The following is a 21,658-nucleotide window of genomic DNA, read 5'->3' as shown; positions in this document are numbered from 1 at the left end:
TAAATGGTTGCACTTTGCACTAGTAGTGCAAAGCCGTGCGAAGCCGCTACCGCCGTGCGGTCGCTAGCGTGAAATAAAACAACTTACATCTGACTACGCGAAATCAAAACGGTTCTAAAACATTCTAAAGTAGTCAGACATCATATCAAACTGGTTCTAACAAATCAGCGTCAAATATTGTGCTCGGCGGAGTACAAAAGCCGCTCGAATCATCATGTTCCACTATTGTTTCCATCAGCAATCATGGCATCAAATTGTCCGTGACCTCATACGCAGACCGCTTTGTTCTGTATTAAAATCACTGAAATCTCAACCCATTGTCACTAATACTCGTATTTTTTTAGGTTTTATTTGAAAACTAAGTTAAACTAGGTACCTACTAGTCCTGAATAAGTATTAGGTAGTACTACCGTGCAGAAAAGAAACTTCCTACAAAACCGAAGTTTGTCAGCGATTCAGGGACGAGCCTTGCTGTCCGTTTCTTATTTATGGTGGTCAAAATTATTAAATTCAAGTCAATATCTTATCTGTGGTCGTACACGCAAAGGGAAGTCAAGATGTGCCAACCCTAATAATTTTCGGAGCAATGCTGAGCCGAACGAAGCCGAGAATACCCGAAAAGAGGAGTGTCGCCCCACGATAATACTCCTATTTAATTTAGGTTTTATTTGCGAAACTAAAGTTAAACTAGGTACAGTCAAGTGTAAAAATATGGGTGTAGTGTAGACAAATTACCTAGTCAAAAATATGTCCCATAGTTCGTGATTCGCTGACATAAGAGCTATGGGACATATTTTTGAGATGATTTGTGCACCCATATTTGTACACTTGATTGTACTATAGTTGAACAAGGCCTTACTCATGTTACTAATAGTAAGTATTACGTAAACAGAAAAGTACTGACACAGCTTGTATTGTAGGTGTTAATTGAATGCAACTACCATCTTTCTGCGAAGAGATTCCAAGGCGTCTCATGATTACTGATTCACGATCTTCTTATTAGTAAAGTGAACGCATAGTCTACGCAAAGAATATTCATGAGAAAGCTTTCTTTAATTTTATTCATTATTCATACGAGTTTGAAAACAATGAGTGAGGTTCAGGCGTTGTGTCTATTGTAAATTTATCTTTCACACATAAACGTAACTGATGTCAGAGGAGTAGTAAAAAAAAGAAAAGTTGTTACTTTTCCATAAGTAACAATACTAACCATTGAATATTGAAGATCCATAGTGCTTAATGTTGCGGAGTTCGCGGGCTCAAACGGCGCGGCGGCGGGCGGGCGGTAATTTTCGGAACTTATGTACGAAATATCATTTGATATTTACCAGTAGCTTTCCGATGAAGGAAAACATCGTGAGGAAACCGGACTAATCGTAATGACGCCTAGTTTCCCCTCTGGGTTGTAAGGTCAGATGACAGTCGCTTTGGGATTAGTTGTCAAGCGGACCCCAAGCTCCCATGAGTCGTGGCAAAATGCCGGGATAACGCGAGGAAGAAGAAGAGTGCTTAATGTTGAATGCACTGAATTTAGCTTTAGATTGGTTTAAAGCCATGCAGAAGAATTTGTGCCAGCCTTGACTTTAAATACAACATCAAAGTAACGTTCAATTAAGGGCAATAAAATTTAAATCCACCATTGTACCGTAACGCAACGAAATACAAATGCGGATAACATTCAATCCGTACCAGCTTATTGATTGACCCGTTACCGCCATTCAAAAACGGTTTCTCTTTTATATTATACTACTCGTGTCGTGTAGAATGACTTTGTAAAAACAGGTACGTCTTCCTTTTGCCGTTTGAATTTGGTAGTATACATTTCAGCCTAGTCAAGTAGTGAGAACGCCAATCGAATTTTAAATAATGTATGAAATTCATCACGACAATTTTCATTCACATATCATTCCGGCGATTCCTTTTACTAGTCAATAAAACGTGTCATTTCAGCTACGGCTGTTCTCGAATTGAATCTCTACTGACCTCTACAGACATAAATTACAATGCCCTTAAGTGACATTTAAGTTTTATATTCTTGCGAAAGATGAGTGGGTAGGGCTCGTTAAAGTAAATTTAATAAATCGTTATAAAGTCGTCCTCAATCCTCAATTGAAATTGATTACACATACGGTCTTCCTAATGTGATAAATCAACTTAATGGTTAATGTCTCTTTGCTTAGATTGAAATCAAGTTACTCGCAGGAGTTGTACGTGATGATGCATTGCTTATGCAGCGGAAATGCAAATCAGATAATAAAATTATGTAGATAATTATGTACATATACTACATATATCTACTAATTATAATACATGATTGACAACTAGGTACCTATATAATACCTACAACCTACAAGCTAACAGATTCTGAGTTAGCAATAGAAGCCAATTTATTGAATCAACTCTGCCGGAAGTGTAACAATATAAAGACTTTTACTACAAAGTCCTCTTGTTGTTACTTCCGGTTAGTAGCCGTATTTTACCATGTCATTATTTCTAAGTTGCCAAGCTCTTTCAATCTTATATGTCAATCCATAATTATACATTTTGACTCGGCAACGTAGCAAGTTTGTTTAGAGTTCGTCTAAGCTAATTCTGCACCGAGTTTGGCGTGACAAAGTATTTGAGTGCCATTATGAATGTCATATTTTCATAGTAATTTGTAGTTTTTGGCAAAGTCTGTCCAGATTGCAGAGTTAGCTTGGTCTTCTAACTTTGCTACTTTGAATATAACGCTCTAAAAATCATCGAATACAATTTCCTAGCAATTAATCTGTTGTAGCGAAGAGAAATTTGTAAATTAGCAGATCGATATCAACCAATGGCCGGTAAGCAAATCGCATGGTTCTTGCACCGGCGCCGGGTTTCACCCGGGCTCGAAAGCCGATAATTGTGTGCAATTGAAACAATTAACACTTAGCCAGCATGAAGCTGGTGACCTATATTGTAGAAACAATGTGTAGAATGCAGTGACGTCGCATCAAAAACATTTGTAGGTAATCCGGAGCCAATTTGGCTTTGGTTTTCTTTGAACTATCTCAAAACGTAAGCTAGTGGAAATCGAGTACCTACCATGCCCACTACTGATGAGTGTTGTGATGTGAGTTTTATTTGTTTGAAGAAAATGTGCGTTTTAAAAAAATTATCACGACGACTCGGGAAGTTGTTTATTAAGATGGAGGGGTCCATTTTCTAACTACTCTATTGCCATAACATGGTAAGCAAATATTTAAGGCCCGTACGGATATGATGGTCGTTCTTGTCTACGTGACAGCGTGAGAAAACGGTGTCCGTCACTTTCTATCCCACGGTGTTAAAAAGTGACAGTTATTTTATCTCGTGGATAAAACCATCCATAATAGGCGAGCAGGTCAACAAAAAACATAGGGTACAATCTAATTTGTAGACTTCTTAAATCTACTCAATTATTCACAAGAAAGACAAAAGCAACACACTTAAAACAAACAGAGTAGAAACAGCCGTTTGTGAAATTATAATGATGTTTGAGTCTAATGGCCGCACTTGAGCTCATTTCCATGTCATCTCTTAAGCACTGGCGCTTTGCTTATAATAGTTATAATTACCTACATATTCAGAGAGAAAAATGCTACAAAAATGATACAATTACTTCAAAATGTAGCGTTCATCATCATCTTCCTCGCGTCCCGGCATTTTGCCACGGCTCATCCTGTCCGGCTCGGCCTGGGGTCCGCTTGACAACTAATCCCATGATTTGACTTATTAGGCACTAGTTTTTACGAAAGCGATCTGCCATCTGACCTTCCAACCCAGAGGGTAAACTAGGCCTTATTGGGATAAGCGTTACACATAAAACGTGCAACCAAAACCTTTTATATTAATATTAAGAAGGACCTGCATTGCTCTAGCTAATAGATTCCAGTTTTCGAACCACTCGCTGCGCTCGTGGTTCTATTTTGGAATCTCTCGCTTGTTCAGTTAAGTAACAATATTAGCACGAGCAGTAAAACAACAACATTGCCCCCTTTTAAAACATAACTATTATGGTATCGCAATAATAACAAAAGAGTTTTCGTCCCATGGCATTTTGGTTCTAATACTTCTAATAGTTACAAAATGTTCCATGACTTCCAAATACTCCAACGTGACGGTATTTTATCGTACTACCACGGTTGTAAATAAGCATACAGTCCATCTGAGTTGACACTACAGCTTACGGACCCCTGCATTTCCAGCAGTGTCACAATCGAGTTGCCATCACTTTAAATTTATGATATTACTTCAACTTTCTTACAATAAAAAATACGGTAAGTACAATGTAGGCATCTACATTCAAGTCATTATTGGTTCGAGATACCGAAACTGGTTTACTTTTTACGACTATGTTATGTCATTAAATTAAATGTGTTATCTCAATCCGCCGTGTATCGTTGTTTTTTTTCTCTCGCGCGCGATATAGAACACGTCAACCGTTGAGTCATGGCTCGTTTTGGAATTATAATTATAATCGAAGTATTGCTGTGTTGAATTAGTCACTTTGTTAATTCTTGGTACCTGTCTAAATATGTCGTAAACAAAAAATATATTATTGTTATTAACTAGCTACTTAAAACTTATAATCAGGGATCGGAACCGGTTTTGCGCAAAAACTTTGAAATAACCATATTTTTCGAATCATTTTATAAGTACCTACTCAAAATGTAGGACTCAGTTGTGTATTTAGGTAACGACTTCGTATTATTAGATTGCCCAATTAGAAATGAAATAACTGACAAAGAACGAAAAAATACCGTTTTCTTTTCCATACAAAAAATACCGGTATCCGATCCCTGGCTATAATAACAACTTAACAACTTTATGCTAAAGTTCAATGTTAAGATAAATTAAGTAGGAACACCTACAACTTTGAATACCTTTGGAAAACAAAGTTGCGAGAAAATCATATATATACCCCTTGTACATTTTACGTTTTTAGTAAAGCTCTAAAGAGTAAAGCAATTGACTCGTATTGCACTGATATAAAACTATGTAAAAGATAAGCAATTTTAATATTCACGCAACAAAAAAAGGAAAAAATCTGGACATGCGCAAAAGGGTGTGACAACCCTAGCCGCGCGTGCGTATACGCGAAAATTCAATTTTCGAACTGTCCTAATTTGACTCACTCGAACGGAAGTATGCAAGAGTTCCCACCATTTCCTCACAAAAACCTTTTCGCTTTCACATGAGAACTCACAACTAAAGAACTTAGAATTTTAATTGTATGTAAATCCAAGATCCGTTAATTCCATTATAAACGTAAATTGGTAAAGATATGTGAATTACCTTAGCTCCAATCTGGTTGCCGCATTGGCCGGCTTGGAGATGCACGATTTCCCTCATATTTAATGTTTTTTTTTAAATTGAATAAATTAACTAACACTAGACGCGACTCTCGCGGCGCACTGCTCGATGATTTGATCAGTCGTCAGGCTCAGTGGGGTTTTTTGAGGCCAGTTTCGCCTCCGCGCCGCGTCTGAACGGCGCGCTGTGATTGGCTGGCGCGGCAGCCATCTTAGCTCTGCTAACTTCACATTGCTTAGCCAGCTGGTAGCCCCGAAATGGAGAGATTCTGCTTTTCTATATATGGATATGATGTTTTATTGTTCCGTTTGTTTTATTGGAATACAGTTAAGTAGCTGGTATTGTGGTCGAGTGTGATATTGAGTGTTTAGTTTTTTGTCGTGGTTCTTATTGGATGGGATCATTCGTGTATATTTAGTTGGACCATTCGTCTTGATTTTCGACGGCAGTCCAACCCCTAACTGAATCATGAGGGAGTCGTAGCGTAGGGAATGTTTGACTAACGCCTAACGTGCTAACGCTAACCTAACAAGTATGAGGCCATTTCTAAATTAGAATTACCTACTTACATTCATTACAATTTAGGCACATATATATATATATGTTACTCGTATAATGGTTGGGTAGGTTAGTAGGTACCTATACCTAAGATGTACCTAAGTATGTATGCTGTCAGCCTGTCATCGATCGTTATTCGTTATCTTTCCCTCAGGGGAACTGGACTGGTCAAACATGATTCTAACTCTACTACGTTGTCAAAATCAGAAACTTATAGCGATTGGTTTAGACTCTTTTGGGGCAATATTTTTTCATTTATTGGCAATTAATTATGGTTATGCATATAATTGGTAATTAAACGAAGGAAAATAATTAGTGCACTCCATCTATGTATCCGCTCCGCCAACATCAGTCAAAACCGGAGACAGTAGACACCCGACGCGACGGCCGTGAAATTGGTTGATTCATATTGTTTCCAATGTCAATAAAACATGTACTGTAGGCATATATATCTCTTGAATAACATTATGTATCTATATACCTATTGACTTTACTAAGGTTTAAAAGCTATGGCTTGGCCGTTTCATACATCTTCTGTCGCATTATCAGAATATTGAAGACATATATAAACAATGGGGTTGGCCGGTCGAAGTATTTAGCAGATGGCGCCAGCATAGCTTGCCCTGTCAATCCCTAGAATTGCGTCAATATTTTTTTATGGAATTTTATGCTAATCTTTAACGGTTGCCAACCCCAATACAATTAAGTAGGTACCTATCATATGTGCCAGACTGTCTGATGGACCTACGGTACTAGGTATAATTACATCATAGAACTTCAATAACTATGACATAAGTAATTTAGAAACTTTACACCTAAAGTCAAATATTATGGACCCCTCTATTGGCTCTACAAATTAGATTGTGAAGTGTTGTCATTGCGCCCAACACTTACGCAGTTAAGGATCTCTCACGCTAGACCGACCCGGGTCCGGGCCGGGGCCGGCCCGGAGCTTCCGGCGCTTCGTTTTCTATGGAGCCGTCATAGAGAATGACATGTCGGACGCCTCGGCCCAGGCGCAGCCCGGTCTAGCGTGGTGTCATCAAGGGATATTAGGATACTCATACTCACTTCAAAATATAAGATATTTTGTAATATGTAGGTACCGATGGGTTAAAAGTTATAAAAATATTGAATAGCGAACAGTATAAACAAATAGTTAAAATAAATAATGACTATAAGTAAGGAAAATAACGAATGTCAAGTATGTCAAGGTTCATATTCGCAGAAACAAGTAGCTAATACGAGTTACCTATGTCCATATATAAGCGTGTGCTACTTGCAGCGGTTCTGACGAACTCCACGGAATGCCTGATCTACTTCACTCATTAATACACTTATAACTCTTTAATAACTTTGTAAACAACTTGAAAAAATAAACTTTTGAACCAACGTACTTACCTAATTATACCAAAATGTATAAGGTAAATAATTTAATAGAACGTAGTGTAGGTAGGTACCTAAAGTCTATTTTTACTCGTAGGTAGGTATATTTTGATACTAACTAAGAAAAAAAATACAAAACACTAAATTAAATATAAAAAAGATTTAGAGAATAACCTATCCGATAGGAACAAATTTATTTCATAATTAAAATAATACATAAACTAAACATAAAACTAAACTTAAATATAAGTATAAACTAAATAAGTATTAAAAAAAAAAAGCCTACTGAAGCCCGTCCCGGGCTGCCCCCGGCGCAAAGGTGCTCATCACGCTCGCTGCGTTGCCGCGTTGGACTGCGATGGACAACCTATCCGATTGATTTCAAATTATACTAGTAGTTCGCCCCGAACGGAGAACTCGCGGTTCGCCAAAAAGATCAATTGAATGCAGCGCGACTTAGCGCAGAGATGGGCATTTCGTAATTGATTCCTGATTCCACGATTACTTGAAATGACTTTGTAATCTGATTACCAATTCCCTGATTACTTTGTAATCTAACAATACTGAATTACTAAGTACAGTGCCATTTGAGGAATCAGGAATCAATTTTCAATATTACAATTATATACTAGTAATTGGAATCAATGTCGATTCCTCATTACAGGAATGCATTACTTGATTCTTTTCAGATTACATTTCTTACTACTACTATCAAAAGTACATTTCGATAGTACTTTAAGATATAGATGTTGTTGACTTACTAGGAAGCATCTATAACTTATTTAAAACAGGTGTGCACTGTGCAGATTTCAAAAATGATGACCATTTTGGATTCCAAAATGGCGGCCATGCACAGGTCACGGTCATTATTTTCAAAATCTCGCCCCCTAAAACCTATATAACGACATCCATGGCGACTTTTATGACATACTGCATGGCAGCCATTTTGGATTCCAAAATGGTCATCGTTTTCGAAATCTGCGCCCCCTAAACCTATAAAACGACATCCATGACGACTTTTATGACATTTTGCATGGCCGCCATCTTGGATTCCAAAATGATCATCATTTTCGAAATCTGCGCCCCCTAAAACCTATAAAACGACATCCATGACGACTTTTATGACATTATGCGTGGCCGCCATCTTGGATTCCAAAATAGTCATCATTTTCGAAATCTGCGCCCCCTAAAACCTATAAAACGACATCCATGACGAATTTTATGACATACTGCATGGCAGCCATTTTGGATTCCAAAATGGTCATCATTTTCGAAATCTGCGCCCCCTAAACCTATAAAACGACATCCATGACGACTTTTATGACATTTTGCATGGCCGCCATCTTAGATTCCAAAAAGATCATCATTTTCGAAACTTGCGCCCCCTAAAACCTATAAAACGACATCCATGACGACTTTTATTTGGATTCCAAAATGGTCATCATTTTCGAAATCTGCGCCCCCCTAAAACCTATAAAACGACATCCATGACGACTTTTATGACATACTGCATGGCCGCCATCTTGGAATCCAAAATAGTCATTATTTTCGAAATCTGCTCCCCCTAAAACCTATAAACGACATCCATGACGACTTTTATGACATGCTGCATGGCCGCCATCTTGGAATCCAAAATGGTCATCATTTTCGAAATATGTACAGGGCCCTTAAGATAAGCGAGCAGCCGCGATACCTTCATACTCGTAGGGTTGGTCAACAACACGTCCTTCTCGTAACTCATGAGGCCCTGGTACTTGCTACTTGCTAAATTCAATTTTTAGACAGTTTTTATCTCGATTTTGGCCACCGTATGGACACTAACAAGCAACGCTAAGTGATTTTCGTAGTCTATGGATGTTGCTATATTAAGGGTATCACATGCACGTTTCTAACTTATGAAGAAATTGTTTCTACTATACGACCTAAAATAAATAAAATGTGTAAACCGAGCACTTTCATTTGATACCAAACTCGACCATATTTTCTTGCAAAAAGATGACCAGAATAGCAAGACCCCTCACAAATAGCTTTTTAGCCTTCTAAGCTCTTCTAGCTCAATAACCCCTTGATCGAGCCTGTTCATAATTTAATGACTAAAATATAATGCCCTCAACTATACGTTTACCCAATTTCATTTAAATTAGAACAAATTTACTTAAGTTCTTGAGTATCAAACTATCCTCTGATAGTTCAGCTTAAAAACATCGAAATGCCGGGACGTGCCCCTAGCCAGCCGCGTGTCCCAAGTCGAATGTAAGAACTTCGTTCGCTTCGCTCGCTCGTTCGATAAGTACTTCGGTACCTACAAAGTCTTTTACAATGAATAATCCATCACATTTTCTACGCTACCGTAGAATCCGTACACAATACTTAATATGTTTCTATTTGTTTGGTTTGGCTGACTCAGACTAAGGTGTGATGTCATTCTTACACAGTTAATTATAGTATTTGCTCCAATCAAATAAATAACAAAAGTTTTATTTGTATAGGACCCATTTAAATATTTTTTCAGGTTTGATTTTCAGCGTTTAACAATACCAGTAGGTACCTACCCGTTTTCCAAAATGATTAGTTTTGAAAATCGATGTTCGCAAATTACGGGCATCTTTCTCTGTCATTATAATTACGTCTTCTGGAGTAAAAGCACAGAATAATTAATAGTACTACCGTACAGAAAGGAAACTTCCTACAAAAACGAAGTTTGACAGCGGTTCAAGGTCGAATCATGCTGTCCCTTTCTAATATATGGCACTAACCCTTTCGGCTATTTAGGGTTGTCAAAAATCAAGTGATTATCTTATCTGTGGTCGTGCACGCAAAAGGAAGTCAAGTGGTGCCAACCCTAATAATTGCTCGGAGCAATGCTGAGCAGAGAGGAGCCGAGTTTGACCGAAGTCAGGAGTTTCGCACCCCTGGTAAAAGAGAAATATCCCCGCAATATGCGAATTTCGGTTTTCGCGGTAGGTCCTCTGTGTCTCTACCCTGAGGTGTCAGAGTAAACTTCACTTACTTTTGAGTGATTAAGCCGACCACTGACTAACAGGCCGCCGGACGATATCGGCCTGTCAGTTAGAACAAAAATTTGACAGCTCCGAACAACTGACAGGCCGATACCGTCCGGCGGACTGTTAATCAGTGGGCCCCTTATCTTTATGGCCTAATAATGTGCCTAACTTCACTCCGCTCCAAACGAGATATCTAGCGAGAGGTACCTACTCTACCTACTACCTAGCTACCTACTATAATTTACCAACTTAAATTTTAGCCTAAAAGTAGCTAAAATGGTTGATGAAAATTTGGATGCTATTAAAAAATAAAAAGTATATAAGTAGGTATAGATGGTCAAGCAAATCTTGTCAGTAGAAAAAGGCGCGAAATTCAAATTTTCTATGACACGATATCCCTTCGCGCCTACATTATTCAAATTTGCCGCCTTTTTCTACTGACAAGTTCGGCTTGACCAACTTTACTTAAAACATTGCTAGATCGAATAGTGGAATAACAGATTGTTTTCAAAAGTTGCTAAATTTAACAACTATCGGCCCGATTCGATAGGAACTTTAAGATAGGTACTTACGTCAAAATTACGTCTAGATATGTCAGTGTCAAAAGTTACGTCTCGTCGTCTCTTCAAACAAAAACGTCACTTTGACATATCTAATCCATATCGTATCTAGACGTTATATTTGACGTATCTTAAAGCACAGACTACATATGCTTAAAGTGACTTAAAGTTCGAATCGGGCCGTATGTTTGCTACACTGGCCACCCTGTAGCGAGAATCCATTAGACGCCACTTCCTCAAAGTGGTCGTTACCGTAATGGCGATACCATCACACCCTTGTAAGTACATTATTTTGTAATCACCGCAGGCCAAGATCTTCACTGCAGTAGGTGTGGGTTGTGGCCATTTAAGTAGGTAAGTATATATGTAATGTATCTACTCGTACCTAGCTTTAGCGTAGCGTAACTTTATTTATCCTGACAAAATTCCGGAAATCACCATAAAAATCCTGACATTCGTGTTTAAAATCTCTTTTTCTTTGTCATTTCACTCTTGATTGATAAAGTGGTCGTTGTCAGCGAATCCACGACTATATACAAGCTACGATATCGTCAACGATTTGTACCGTTACCTACCATTGCCAAGACAACTCCAAACTTTAGCTAGCTTCAGTGGGTAATTGAGGTTTCTAACTATGGTTTCTAAAAAATCCTGACACTCGCGTCCCCCCGCAATCCTGACAGAGGACTAAATATCCTGACGTGTTAGGGACAATCCTGACGGTTTATGACGAGGGTGACATAATGGTACATTTATAAGTAACAAACTTAAAAAAAAATAAAGATGGTGTATTTGCGAAAGTTACTAAGTACTTTAAGTTCAGTTTATGTATGTTAATAATCAGTTCGAAAATCGTGTTCGTGTTGAAAATCTCCGTCACTCGGTCAAGATCGATAGGCAAAAATAGAGACAGGCAATCTTCGCACTTAACAATATGTACAAGTGGTCTACAAGCATAGAAATGACATAGCCCCGCAACCATCCCACTATCCCATAGCGATCGAAACGTTCAAACACGTAAATTGAGATGGACGTCCATTAAATGTCACTTAGTCTATCTTTGTGCCATTTTCCAAGCAATTCTGACCCCTATTGCCAAGTAATAAAGTCGATTGATCAAGTAGGAACTGAATTCGTCCCACGGACTGCCCACGTAGATCCGTGGATAGTACGCCCTTGGATATGGGTCAATTGAAGTGTTGTTGTCAACCTGGGGCCTGATTCGACTTGTTTGTGACATGGTGAACATGCATCGATACATTTTTACACTTTTATTGACCGAAGCGAAGCGAAGGTCTACGTTTTGACTCGGGCATTTTGCTTTCGTATGTCCGGATGTTCTCCTCTACAGGTCGCAATTCTTAACCGATTCTCGTGAAATTTTGTGACCGAATTTTATGACTAAATAATTTTTTTTTGTCAATCCGGTTTTTGGAAATTTTTAAAAATGGCGGAGTCGTGATACCTGGCGCCTAAACAAATAGTCGTATCGATATCATAAGACTTTTTTCTTTTTGAAACATGTTTACAGAGTTAATAGCAAAAAATGCAGAAAAAAATTATCGCTGGTTTAGGCGGTATTTAGATATTTAATTTTAACTAATTTTAATTTGAGAAGGAGTAGCTAAATTTCGTCAACCCACCTAAGAACTATTTGGCTCAGTTTGTAAACGTTCGCTTTTTCTGTTTGCACAGAGGGTCTGGGTTCGATCCCCAGTAATTGTATGCTGGGATATTATAACTTTTTGTATTTTTTTACACATAAATTTCGTATTGTTTTTCTTTAATTTACTATACACCGTGTTTTTATTGAATTCCGTTAACTTCGGGGTATAGTTAAGTACGTTTAAAAGAACTAAATGGCATAGTTAATTTTCAAAAAAAAAATTTTTTTTTGTTTCCTTTTTTGTTTTTTTTTGTTTAAAAAGTAATTAAATGTAGCATATAGCGTTGTTGTAACACGGGCATTACATTTAACTCAACCAAACAATTGAAATCTGTGACATATCAATGTCATTTCGTACATCAATCGACCGAGATTGTACTTAAGTTTAGTAGCAAATGTATGAATTCATTCTAAACACTAATCAATATGTAAGCCGGCCCTAAGGCAAGTGTACACGCTTGTAGAGGCCTTATAGTAAAAAAATAAATTATGGATTATCTCCGAAATGGACTTAATTAGAACATCGGTGTCTTTGAGAAAGTTACTTGATTTAAGCTCAGGAATGCACCCTTGAAATTAACGGAAATCAAAAAAAACACGGTGTATTTAAAGCTCTTAGCACCATGTTATTTCAAGCTCTGCTCGCGAGGTCTACAGCTCACAGAGCCACTAGTTTAGCTTCACTGCGTATACATAAGTTAAATGTGCATAAGGTATACAATAGGATAGCGGTGGTGGCCGGGTGGATATGACACCCGACTTTCAATCCGGAGGTCGCGGGTTCAAATTGTGATAGTGAAAGTCTATATTTCTGGAATATCATTTGATATTTACCACTAGCTTTTCGGTAAGGAAAATATCGTGAGGAAATGTGCATACATCTGCGAAGAAATTTAAAAGGTGTAAGTGAAGTGAAGTCCCCAATTTGCATTGGGCTAGCGTGGAGACTATAGGCCAAGCCCTCTCGCGCATGAGAGGAGGTCTGTAGGGCTACCGCCAATACCGAAAATCGTCAATTGCGGGCATTTTTCTCTGTCACTCTAATTACGCCTTCATTGGAGTAAAAGAGTAAGATCCCCGCAATTTGCGAATTTCGGTTTTCGCGGTAGCCCCTCTGTGCCAGTGGGACGTACCGTACATAGGCTGAATTATATTATACGTATAAGGTATAGGTATGTGCGTCTAATCTTGTAACTTAAATAGGAACTACATATATGAACCACTTCAAGTGTCATTTATTAATTGTAATAACATAACATCATTATTTGTACATAAGTGTAGGGAAGCACTTTAATACTCGTACCTTTGCTAGATAGGTACCAATTGTTATTTGGAACGTAATTATTTTTTCACCTCAGCAGCTCGAACAAGGGTACTTTGCTTCTTAAAAACAGTGAGCAAAATGCGATTTTGCTCACTGAGTCATTTTGTCTCACTCAGTGAGCAAAATCGCATTTTGCTCACTGATTGTGTCTCATTCAGTGAGCAAAATGCGATTTTGCTCACTGAGTGAGACAAAATGACATTCAAGTGACCTTTATAGTCATTTCAACATGCGGGGTCTAATACAAGTTCGATATACTTGGGTTCTATTATCTCTGTCCCTCTAGGTATTATGTTCTCACTTCTTAGGGTGAAAAATTTTGTGTACTACACGAGATCAAAGTTATTTACATCTCGTGCGCTTTTGAATCCCTTACTACGCTCAAGATTCTAAATTAGATTCACTCGCTACGCTCGTGAATCTATTATAGTATCTTTCGCTTGCACGGGACTCAAAATAAGCACTCGAAGAAATATCAAACTTTGATCTCTTGTTGTACAAATAACTAAACTTGTAAAAAACATAGATATCGGCGAAGCGATTTTTAGTAAATACAAAACGAATCAGCGGTTCTAAGAAGATAATGAATTTAGATTAATCTTAAGCGTAGCTTTAATTATATTATAATTATAATTAATAATCGAAAGGCCATCGTCATGACTAACGGTTCGGTGCGTTACATAAAACTGAATAATAGAGAACGTAGAGTCATAGGGTTCCGTATGATCTAGCATCTAAGGATTCTAAGGTTTTTATTTTATTTTTGGTTCTTCACGAGTACCTAACTTCAATTTTCTTACTAAAATGAGTGACGGATTGACTCGTCTCAATGGCGACAGGTTTAAGGATGACTCACGCTAGACCGAACCGTGTCCGGGCCGAGGCGTCCGATATGTCATTTTCTATGGCTGATCGGTGATCACGTGGTGCTTTCCATAGAAAACGAAGCGCCGAAAGCTCCGGCCCGGTCTAGCGCGAGTCATCCTTTATACGGCGTCGAACGACCCACATCTTGGCAGGAAAATTGACAGATACAGTACAGCGGCGGAATTAATGCAGGAATGACTAATGACACATCATTGGTGCGGTCGCTGTCACTGGCTTAAGAATAAAAGAATAAGAATAATAAATAAATTGATAAATTGCGTTGCTGTACCTACTTGCTGTCGTGATTAGAACTCATTTTATCACGAAGGATTGAAGTGGCATCGCTTGCTCAACGCTGCAGCAGCCTTGCCATATGCACAGAAGAAATAATAGTACTACCGTACAGAAAGGACACTTCCTACAAACCCGAAGTTTGACAGCGATTCAGGGTCGAATCATGCTATCCCTTTCTAATATATAACACTATCCGTTTCGGCTATTTAGGGTTGTCAAAATTTAAGTGATTATCTTATCTGTGGTCGTGCACGCACAAGGAAGTCAAGTGGTGCCAACCCTAATAATTGCTCGGAGCAATGCCGAGCCGAATAACGGAGCCGAGTTCGACCGAAGTCAGGAGTGTCTCCCCACTGCCATATGTCAAGATTACCCGTGACATATCAGGATTTTTGGTCCTTTCTCAGGATTGCGGGGGACTTTGCGAGTACCTATCAGGATCAGGGTTTTTATTCTCTTACTAGAAGCTAGCTAAAAGTTTGAACAGAAGCTTGGAAAAAGTACCGTCCATGAAAAGTCAGGATTTTTAGGTTTATGTGCGGACAATGTCAGGATATTCCAATACCTGCCTACATGCGGAACTAGTTTCTGCACCACCCATTCTGTCCTAGCTCAGCATATCCTGCGCGTTGGCGGACCTGCTCCGTTATAACAAGCCCAAAACGTTCTAAATCACATTAAACAACTACCAACATACTCCCTATGAACAAATTAAGTGAACTATAGACACAGTTCAACGTAAAAAGGTCTTAAGTTATAAGAAATGGGTAGTAAGATGAGGCTATTTGTGTTAGAGTGAGTGCGTGGGAGTCCCTCGCGGCTAAAATTACAACATAAGGAAATAAATGAGGGTCGATAGATAGTTGTCGCCATGTGGTGCTGGCGAGACTAACGATGCCAATTGACTGCTGTCAACAGAAGACATTGCCTGATACGTGCATTCCGCGAGCAGAAGAATATATTGTGTGATAGGTAATGATACTTATACCATACCAAGTGGCAAAAATCCACGTACAAAAGATTAGGCATTTAATTTGTCCTTTGACATGATAGAACAGAGAGCTTTTACCGACTACGGCAATGCAAGGCAATCTTATGATTTTAAGCAGTCTATCGTCGTAGGATGATTAGGCAGAGGAGCGGTTGACTCTCCCTTTAATCTTGATATCTTACGTAGGATCATAATAATGCGCAAGGATTATACAATATTAAAACCCGAGTAAGGAATAATATCAAAATTATTTTAACCGCGAATTCAAAAAGTGAACTCCTAAAAAAGCTTTAAGGGAGCCAAGGAGGGTGTTATAAAAACTCTTCTGCTTAATCCTGTATTAAGTTTGTTCAGATAACTTATTTACAGACCCCCCTGGCATGACTTGCGATGTCGCGGGAGCGAGTACCGTAAAATCAGGTAGCTAATAGTCCTTAAGTACAACTAATGGTACAGTTTTTAACGTTGATTCTTAACGAGTCTTTATGATTTGTACTCGTTACATTTGTTTTGGAGCTTTAGATATGCTCTTTCTATATTAGGGCTTGTGCACAAATCACGCGAGGTTCGATAGGGGGGGTGTGGGTCACGAAAAAATCACGACAGATTACGTTGGGGGAGGGGGGTATAAGGAGACCTCACGTGTATTTTTTTACAATTAACGAAACTAAGAAAAAATGCCTACCACATGAGAAAAGACTTTTTCTCGGTTTTGTTAAACATAAATTTTCACTCCGCAGTCCGCACTTCAAAATAGAGAATGCATTTTACGAAATTTTGTAGCGCGTGGCCTTGACCGGTCGGATAGAAAATTTTCAAAAAAATACACGTGAAGTTATGTGGGAGAGGGGGGAAATATCACCATGGGGGAGGGAGGGGTCAAAAAGTAATAATAATAATAATAGTACGCCGCCACGACCACCTGCGCGACGAGGGCGGCCACCGCTGTCGGCACGCTTGGGGCCTGCGGGACATCCTGCCCCGCCCACGGCTCCCGCTACCGGTGGTATAGTGCGACGCATGCGATGGACTCGAACCATGAACGAGAATGTCATGCGCGCCTATTATGGGGCTACAGAGGGGGGAACACAGCTATCCGCCTATCGTTCAAGAATACTGCCTCTGTTTCAGGCTCTTGAACCCACCATCACCGTGTCAGAGCAGCGATTATCGGATCAGGTGCGCGTCATTCAGCGGCTAAAGCGCTTGGATGACGCGACACTTGATCGGCTTCGCCAGGAGGCTCTCTCTGCTCGCGCGGACTCCACCTCGGTGCGAGATCTACCCGCCACGTCCCCGGATCCGGTGCCCGCACCCGACCTGGCACCGGCGGCGCCACGGGTTGATTTCTGTACCGACGAGGGGGACTTCGCGAGTCAGAATGTGAGTACGACTGCTAATGAGCAACTGAGGAGGACTTTGGAAGAGGCGATTACGCAGTATCGCGCCACAACCAACTCTAGGCCACGATTACCACGTCTGCCTATGAATAGACGCAATCTAGCGCTAATGGGAGCCCTAAACGCTTTACTAGAGCCATATTTACGGACTAGTAAAGATTTAGATGATACGCACTCGATCATGTACTGCGGAGCCATCGCGGCGTGCCGTGTTGCTCGCGTCAAGTTTCCGGACGCTGAACGTGCACCTAGGATCGTCGGAGGTGTCCCTGCATGGCAAGCGCGGATCGAGCGACGTATCAGCTCGTTTAGGACTCTCATCGCAAAGCTGATCTGCTTCAGGGGGGGCAACAATCGCCCCCGAGTAATGCGCTTTGTGAACCAGGCGTTCGCGGGGACGGATATCAGGCCCCGCGACTACATGGCCAATGTCACAGAGCGCATCGACTTTCTAAAGCAGAAAGTCTATGCATGGGCAAACCGTATTCGCCGCTACAGAGAGCGCGTGGATCGATTCCAGCAGAATCGCCTTTTTCAAAGTGACCAAAGGAAGATGTACCGAAAGTGGGAGGAAACCAACCTTCGTACGCCCGACACGCGGCCGCCGGATGCTACTGCCATGACTGACTTCTGGCGTAGCATCTGGTCGGTGCCTGTCGGACACACCGAGGGGAGTTGGATGAGTGTTGTCGAGCGTGAGTGCGAGTCCATCGAACCTATGGGGGCAGTCACCATCAGCCCCGATGACGTGAGTTGTGCCATCCGCACGGCCCAGAACTGGAAAAGTCCTGGGCCGGATGAATTGCACAACTTCTGGCTAAAGTGGTTCCGATGCTCGCACTCGCGCTTGGCAGCACAATTTCAACAAGCCCTCGAGGTTGGTTCTCTCCCACCTTCCTTAACAACTGGTGTCACCTTCCTGCTCTATAAGTCCGGTAGTACCACGGAAGCGAAGAACTACAGACCCATCACATGCTTGCCTACACTATACAAGCTCCTTACATCCATCTTGAGAGCAAAAATCAACGCGCACATTGTTGCAAACAATATTCTGGCTTCCGCTCAAAATGGATGTAGGGTTGGGTCCCGTGGTACTAAAGAGCTCCTCCTCATAGACATGACCATCTGCCAACAAATCCGGCGGAACAAGGGGGCCCTCTCAGCCGCTTGGATTGACTACAAGAAGGCCTATGATTCGGTGCCTCATTCATGGTTGGGGAGGGTCTTAGAGTTGTATAAAGTTGATGCAGCTTTGAGAGCCTTCCTAAGCACGTGTATGGGGCAGTGGACCACAGTCCTTCGTCAACCAGGAGGCGGGGATGACCGCCTTGGCCCGCAGGATTTTATAAGGATTGAGCGAGGAATCTTTCAGGGCGACAGTCTGAGTCCCCTGTGGTTCTGCCTAGCTCTGAATCCCCTCAGCACCCTGCTGAAGGATTTGGGACTAGGTTGCCGGCTTCAGAGAGAGGGTGAAGTCATTTCTCACCTCCTGTACATGGATGACCTCAAATTATTTGCACCAAATAGCCAAGACTTGTTGGAGCTACTGAAAACCACCGAAGTCTTCAGTAGTGCCATCAACATGGAATTTGGTGTCGATAAATGTGCGGTTATGCATGTACAGCGGGGGAGGGTTGTAAATTCAAGAAATTTACAACTCTCTGAGACAATGTCTTTCAGATCTATCTCTGAATCAGAAACCTATAAATACCTTGGTATGTCACAGTCGTTGGGTATTGAGGACGAGGGTATTAGACGGTCGGTGAAGGAGCGCTTTTTCAGTCGGCTCACAAAAGTCCTTAACAGTCTTTTGTCAGGAGGCAACAAAGTGCGCGCCTTCAACGCCTGGGTAATGCCCCTACTCACATACTCCTTTGGCATACTAAAGTGGACTCAGACCGAGCTGGACGCCCTGGATCGGAGGGTCCGATCACTGCTCACCACACATCGCATGCTACACCCACGCTCGTCAGTTATGAGATTGTACATCCCACGGAAGTGTGGAGGCCGAGGCTTCCTAAATGCCAAGGATCTCCACAACCGCGAGGTGTACAATCTCAGGAATTATTTCCTTAACAACGAGTGTGGGATGCATCGTGATGTGGTGGGAGTAGACAGGAACCTAACGCCGCTCTCCTTGGCAAACGAGAACTGGCGCAAACCTGTGGTACTAAGTACTGCGGATCGCAAGGCGGCATGGGAGAGTAAGGTGCTACACGGGCGGTTCTACAAGGCCCTCACGGGACCCGACGTGGACCTGCTCGCGTCGGTGAACTGGTTACGATTCGGGGACCTCTTCGGAGAAACCGAGGGTTTTGCCTGTGCAATTGCGGACGAAGTGATGATGACGAACAACTATCGGAAATATATCCTGAAGGACGGTACGGTCGACATTTGTCGGGCATGCCGCCGTCCCGGAGAGTCACTCAGGCATATCATTTCTGGTTGTTCTCATCTTGCTAACGGCGAGTACTTGCACAGACATAATCTCGTAGCCAGGATTATTCACCAGCAACTTGCTCTTCTATACGGCCTTGTGGACCGCGAAGTACCGTACTACAAGTACTTACCTGCGCCTGTTCTCGAGAATGGTCGTGCCACGCTCTATTGGGATCGATCTATCATCACTGACAGAACTATTGTAGCCAATAAGCCTGACATCGTGATAATAGATCGATCGCAACGTCGGGCCGTGCTCGTTGACATCACCATCCCCCATGATGAGAATCTCGTGAAAGCCGAGAAGGACAAGTCCAGTAAGTACCTAGACTTGGCTCACGAGATAACCGCCATGTGGGATGTTGATTCGACGATCATTGTCCCGATAGTCGTTTCAGTGAACGGTCTAATAGCGAAGAGTCTCGACCAACATCTTGAGAGACTCTCGCTAGGTGGTTGGATCAAGGGTCAGATGCAGAAGGCGGTGATCTTGGACACGGCGCGGATAGTCCGCCGGTTCCTCTCTCTGCGGCCCTGACCACCGGTAGCTTGGGCCCTGCCCCGCTGCTGGCGGCACCCTAGGTTAGGTTTTTTATAATGTGTTTATATTAATTTTTATTGTTTTGTAAGTGTTTTTATATTTTACTTTTATATTCATATTATAAATAACCTAACTTAAGATGAGAAATGAATAAAGAGAATAATAATATAATATGTTTATTGCTTTCATATTGGTGTTTACACAGATGTTCTTAACTAATAATGTTTCACAATATGAGACCCTGTGAGGGTATGGCAATTTTATCTAACACTAACACATAAAACAATTATAACATACAAATTACAGAATACACAAACAAATAGTAGTTGTAGTAGTATTGAACCTATTCAATAAATGCTCTGTGCTTTTGACGTACGACACGACATGGTGTCAGGTGTGAAAATATAATATAAAATATTATAATTAATATTTTAGAGTAAATGTAATGCCGGCTTTTAGGAGACTGATACTAAAATGGCGAAAAATAATAATAGTGTGTATGCTACAATACAGCAACCGGAACCCTTGCAAGAACAAGGGAACATGGCTGTCAACTGGAGAGAATGGAAATCTGCTTTTGATTATTTCCTAATTGCATCAGGGCGCGACGAGGCTTCTTCGAAAGATAAGTGTGCAATATTTCTGCATGTCATAGGAAAGTTTGGACGTGAAATTTTACAAGAATTCGAACTTGATGACAAGTCCGATTACGAGAAGCTAGTAAAAGTATTTACAGAACGTTTTGACCCAAAGAAAAACGTTAACTTTGAACGACATACGTTCTTTGAAACGTATCAAGACGATTCCTTTGATAAATATTTGAGCGATTTGAAAATCAAAAGTAAAAGTTGCGAATTTAGTACTCTCAAAGATAGCCTTATTTTAACGCAGATAATAAGAGGCCTAAAGGATAGTCACATGCGTGAACGATTACTTTCAAAGTCTTCGTTAGATCTAGACCAGGCTGTAGCATATTGTCGCGCGGCGGAGCGAGCCAGCGTGCAAGCGGCAGCGTGTCGGAGTGTAAAAACAGAACAAACCACACCTGCGTTGGAAGAACTGTCACGTGGACGCAGCGTACCCGGCGGTAGCGGCTACGGCTTCGGGACGAGAAAGCGTGGTGGTGGAATGAGAGGACGCGGAGGTCATGGTGGCTTCACGCGTAGTGCGTTTGCCGGCCGAGGCCAACGTCGCGACGCGGAGTGTGGCAAGTGCGGTGGATGGCACGCCGCTAATGACAGTTGTCCAGCATCTAACGTGAAGTGTTTCAGGTGCGAGCGCGCTGGACATTTTGCTAAAACCTGCCGC

At 41.1% G+C, this 21,658-nt stretch overlaps 1 protein-coding gene across 1 annotated transcript in view; it reads right to left on the bottom strand.

Moving 5' to 3' along the window:
• The window catches only part of LOC134800796 (tubulin beta-1 chain-like), a 110,146-nt gene that overhangs the window by 3,291 nt on the left and 85,197 nt on the right, over positions 1-21,658 (bottom strand). The window contains exon 2 of the mRNA XM_063773350.1: positions 5,302-5,371. Coding sequence (XP_063629420.1) covers positions 5,302-5,358 — 57 coding nt within the window. The 5' untranslated portion in view covers positions 5,359-5,371. The remainder of the gene's footprint in view (positions 1-5,301; positions 5,372-21,658) is intronic.

The sequence above is a fragment of the Cydia splendana genome, chromosome 20, assembly GCF_910591565.1.
Source record: "Cydia splendana chromosome 20, ilCydSple1.2, whole genome shotgun sequence".
NCBI lineage: Eukaryota > Metazoa > Arthropoda > Insecta > Lepidoptera > Tortricidae > Cydia > Cydia splendana.
Note: the sequence above shows the minus strand (reverse complement) of the source record. Positions and strands in the feature narration are given on the sequence as shown.